The sequence below is a fragment of the Chanodichthys erythropterus genome, chromosome 21 (assembly GCF_024489055.1).
Source record: "Chanodichthys erythropterus isolate Z2021 chromosome 21, ASM2448905v1, whole genome shotgun sequence".
NCBI lineage: Eukaryota > Metazoa > Chordata > Actinopteri > Cypriniformes > Xenocyprididae > Chanodichthys > Chanodichthys erythropterus.
In genome coordinates, this window is record NC_090241.1 from 21,603,610 (window position 1) to 21,608,439 (window position 4,830).

Genomic DNA, 4,830 nt, shown 5'->3' on the forward strand with positions numbered 1-4,830 from the left:
AAATATCTATTTAAACATTTTGTGTAAACGTTTTAATGTTATAAACGAATGTCACGTTGTAAGCATTTGTATACTTGTGTTCATTACGCGAATAAAATATTTTTTATAAGTGCCTATGTATTAAACCCTGGCCACTCATCTCCATCATTCACCTAATAAGTATTAGCACTTCATAGAATTATAATAAATGATTGAAATGAATGCATTTTTTTTTAAAATCGTAAACATAACAATGTTGAACATTTGAAATGGTACTTTTCAACATGCCTTATTTGCTATGAGGCACGGACTTTTATATGTCTTTTTTCGTTATTTCGTGCATTATTATTATTATTACTTTACCTGACATTTAAACCTAATACATATAATTAGGAAACTGAATGTTAGTTTTCGTATAACACTCATATAGATCACATATTTTAGCTTTGAAAAGACACTTGTTGAGTAAGTGGGAAACAGGCTGAAGCATTTGACAGAAGTTTTTATTAAACATTATGAAAACAAGATTCTGAACAACATTCCATTTCGAAACATTTTGGTTTGGACTTACTGACACGTAAGGACATTTATATTTTCGATAAATATATAGAAATTATAGGCTATGTACAGTTTTTTTTTTTCCATTTTAATATTTATTTGTTTACATAAGACAGCACACAGGACAGCACATGTGGTTATGTAACCTCAAGCCGCTGTGCCTCAAATTAGACCAATAGACAGAGAGATTGCTTCATAACGAACTGCATCATAATTCATAATTTATCGGAAAAAAAAAAAAAAATATATCAATGTTAATAACAGTGGTTTTTAGGTGAGAATATCAAGCATACTAACCCAGGTAGAGAAGCATACTTGAACACATTATTTTTGGAGTCTGGCAGATAGATTTGTTAGAAAACTAAGCATACACAGGTCGGAGAGAATTTGAAAACGGATAATTTACGTGCATTAGATAGCCTAATCAACTTTCGCAAATTTTTCCTTTAGCCGAAACAAGATGGGCTATACTTTAACCTCAAATGGTCAATCAAATGCGCACGTTTACTTTTAGCCAAGTTTGCACACAAGTCTCTCTGTTATTGTTGAATTATATCCGCATTTAGTCTTGCGACATCTACCTGTAGTTTGAGTATGAAGCCTATTATCATCACAATGTTGCAATGCAAAACAATAGGCAACTGCTTTATACAGTATATACTACAGTTTTTTAATATGTCATAAAAAGTTAAAACAACCCTTCTAGCCTTATTAACGACGGTTGTCGTATATTTGAAGTTGACAGTTTTATGTCGTTTATCACCCCGGTCATTAATGAAAAGAAAAGAAGAAAAAAAAACTTTCAAGAGATGATCTTATTATTTTTGTGTAATATCCATGTCTAACCAATTTTCTACATACCTTCATTTATTTTGAAGTACAAAATTCACATAATCAGAGCTTCTGTTAATTGCTTTCGAATTTGGTGCATAGAATATTAGCAGCAATTAAAGTCCTTGTGTTTATATGCACTTTAGATCGACTATGTCCACCATAACAGCAATTTGATTAACACAGAGGAAAAGAAATGTTATATAAACCCCAATTCTTTGAATCGTAGTGCAGTAGGCTTCCTTTGAAATTGTACATATTCAATAGAATGAGAATAACTTTGTCATTTGCATGCTACTACATACAAACATCGTATTAAGACGTTTTAAATAATCAAGCAAAAAGGACTTTAAAAAGAAAGTTAAATTAACACCAATCGACCTCTACATATGTACAAGTGGGAATAAATAACTCTGGCTCAGTTCGGGTTTTTTTGTTTCTTTGTTCTTATTCTGTACTTTTGAACAATAGGGAAAAAAATGTAAGGACTGATTTCGTGTGATTTCGCAGGAACGCCTTCACACTGTTTGTGTCGAGCAGAAGAAACGGAGAAAAAAAGAAAAAAGAAAAAATGAGAGAAGAGAGAGTGGTTAGGGCCATGCTTTTCATCCAAGTGCTGTATGGGGAAAAGAGAGAAAGGACCTGGCGCATTTGGAGTACCATACATGTCCCGCATGCAGGATTAGTGGGGTAATGCAGACTTGAGCAATGCTTGAGGGCCCTCAAAGTTCACAAGCCCCCTCAACCTCAGTTCATGACTGAGAAAAGTCAAGGATGTATTGCTATCTCCCTTTCTTGCTTATAAGTGTTTAAATATTATTATTGTTCCTTCCCAAGTTTCTTCACAAGCTGAAGTTTCGTTTCCAGTATTTTCTCATCGCCATTAAGACTCGTCAATCCGTTAAGACAAGAAAAACAATTAAAGATGCGGCTGTATGTCTCTAACATCTCGGACTTTGCAGATAGCCTATTACTAAAAAAGAAAGAAACAAACAAATACGAATTTACAGAATCCAAAACTGATGGGTCTTTGGAGGATATGCCTGATCCCATGTTTAGATCGGAGGTTTTATGAAGTAGAAGGGTCCGTGCAGTATCTGTGGAAGATAATCCTAACATTACACTAACCTTAAGACTTTTATGGTGCAGTAATACACAACTAATGAGTGTAACGCTGTAATGTTGGGCTACACTCTTAAAAATAAAGGTTCTTCAGTGTTTCTTTTCAGCACTAAGTTCAGCAAAGGCCTTCTTATCAATAACCATTTTGGCTGTAAAAGTGAGTAGTTCTTTGGAGAAGAAAAAGTTTTGGACATTCTGGGTTCTTTAATGCACCAGGACATAGCCTAGATGTTTCTCTAAAGTCCTCGAGGATACAATATGTATTTGTGGAATTTAAAAAAGGTTCCCCTATGGCATCAGACTGTAAAACCTTTATTTTCAAGAGTGTATGTTCTAAAATAGACATTGAGTATTTAAGATAAGAACTGCAAATAAGATTCACACTGAAAATCATAAAAAAATTAAGGTTTAAAAAACGAATACGTTGGTGTGGGAAAAAGTCTTTAACAAGAATCACTCTCACATGAAGAATTCCGTGGAAGTGGTTTTGCCGTGAGTGCCGTTGGACGGGTCCCGAGTGTTGCCGCCTCCGTTGCCGCCGCCGCCGCCGTTAAAGGTTCGGCTCGCGAGCTTCTCATACTTCTCCTTGTACAGGTCCCGCTCTTTCATGAGACGCGCCACGTCTTGCTTGAGTTGCTCCACCTGGCTCTGGAGCGTGCACTTTTCGCTTTCAAGCATGTGACGCTGCTGCACGCGCTTGTAGCGGCACGACTGCGCGTAGCCGCGGTTCTTCAGGGTTCGCCGTTTCTGCTTGAGACGGATCACCTCTTCTTTGCTGAAGCCTCTCAGTTGCCGGTTAAGCTCGCGCACTGTCATGCTCACCAGCTGCTCGTCCGAGAAGCGGTCCTCGAGGCGCGCGTGCGCGTGGTGGCCGTGGTGATGATGGTGGTGGTGGTGCACCGGGTGGTGGTGACCGTTCGTGGCCGCCGAGAGGTCTTCTCCGACGTACTGCTGACCGCGGAATCCCTCGTAGGGCTGGTGGTGGTGATGGTGGTGGTGCGCGTTACCGATGAGTGCTTCCACCGCGTCCTCGGGCGTCAGGTTGAGGGCCTCTGGACTTATGTGATGCTGATAGTTGGGAATCCAGTAGAGATCGTCCAGCTGCGGCTTGCCCGAGGAGCCTTGGGTGTTGTTGTTGTTGCCACTGTTGTTGCTGTTGACGCCATTTACTAGGTTCTGCCCAGGCTGAGACCCGGGACTGGGGGCACAGAAGCTGGGCGAGGAAGGCACCGAGGAGCAGGGCGTGCTGATAGGGGTGGAGGACAGCGAGCCCGGGGGCAGGCGGTGGCAATAGCGGTCGGCCTCCGGGGGCTCTTTCTTGACCTCAAACTTCATAAGGTCGAAGTCGTTGACATATTCAATAGCCAGAGGGCTGTTGGGCAAATCTGCGCTCATGGCGAGATCGGTGGCCATGTCAGTCCATGCGACGACACCTACCCTAACAGCCAAAGCGACACACGTGGGTTTCACTGGGATTATGACGAAGGTGAATGATGGAGATGAGTGGCCAGGGTTTAATACATAGGCACGAGCTTCTATTTATAGATACGCGTATGCCCATGCATGTAAATGTACGCTTACACTAGCCAGTTTGCCTCTTGTTGACAACTTATCCCAGGTCAAATTCACGCGTTAATATCACTGGCCAGGGCGGCAGAAACTTGAGACTCGTGAATTCAAAACCACCAACCTGACTCGTCCTCGCTTCACTGAGGTAAAGCAGAGAAATCGTCCTTTTAGTATCAGAGACTTCAAATATCCTTCTTCACCTCCGTGTTTTAAGTTCCCTCTAACTGGAGGCCACAAAGTTTAAGCTTTCATGGGAAGAAAGCGAAAACTTTCCTCACATGTCGAGAAAAGTCCGTCACACAACACGCGCGCGTCAAGTTCAGAAAACGTCAGACTTTACCTCGAAGTCCAAAGGAATGATGCTGCTGCTGCAGTAGCTTTTTACACAGTCACCAGCAAACGCGGACCGCAACAATGTGTGTGACAAATCTCAGTAAGTTCCTCTTGTGGGACGTTCCAGCGCAGACCGACAAATAATATTGAATTCTGGCTACTCAATTCACCTCCTTCCGCTGTCAGTTTTAAAGTTAGGCTATATGGACTGCTGTCACAGTTTACGGCTTGAGCTTTTTTTTTTTTTTTTTTTGCACTGTTGTCCACCGCTGGCACGCAGTATCACTGAAGCACTGAAGGGGCAATGTACCACTTTATAAAGATGGCCCATCTGAACGTCCCACCCAGAGAAAGGAACGGACCAATGGGAGGAGGCGTAGCCTAGCAGTAGACATGCAACGCCTCTATGTGGCAGCTGAGGCGAAAGCGCAGCAGCTG

General features: G+C 41.5%; 1 protein-coding gene across 1 annotated transcript; it reads right to left on the reverse strand.

Annotated features, from left to right (window-relative positions):
* Nucleotides 1-604: 604 nt before the first annotated feature.
* Nucleotides 605-4,612, reverse strand: mafaa (MAF bZIP transcription factor Aa). The gene has a single exon (XM_067373635.1). The coding sequence runs from the start codon at nucleotides 3,901-3,903 to the stop codon at nucleotides 2,950-2,952; it is 954 nt and encodes a 317-aa protein (XP_067229736.1). The 5' UTR covers nucleotides 3,904-4,612; the 3' UTR covers nucleotides 605-2,949.
* Between the last annotated feature and the right edge of the window lie 218 nt (nucleotides 4,613-4,830).

What these genes read in the sequence shown, in the direction of transcription:
- mafaa (XM_067373635.1), bottom strand. Translation starts at nt 3,903, where the DNA reads ATGGCCACCGATCTCGCCATGAGCGCAGATTTGCCCAACAGCCCTCTG.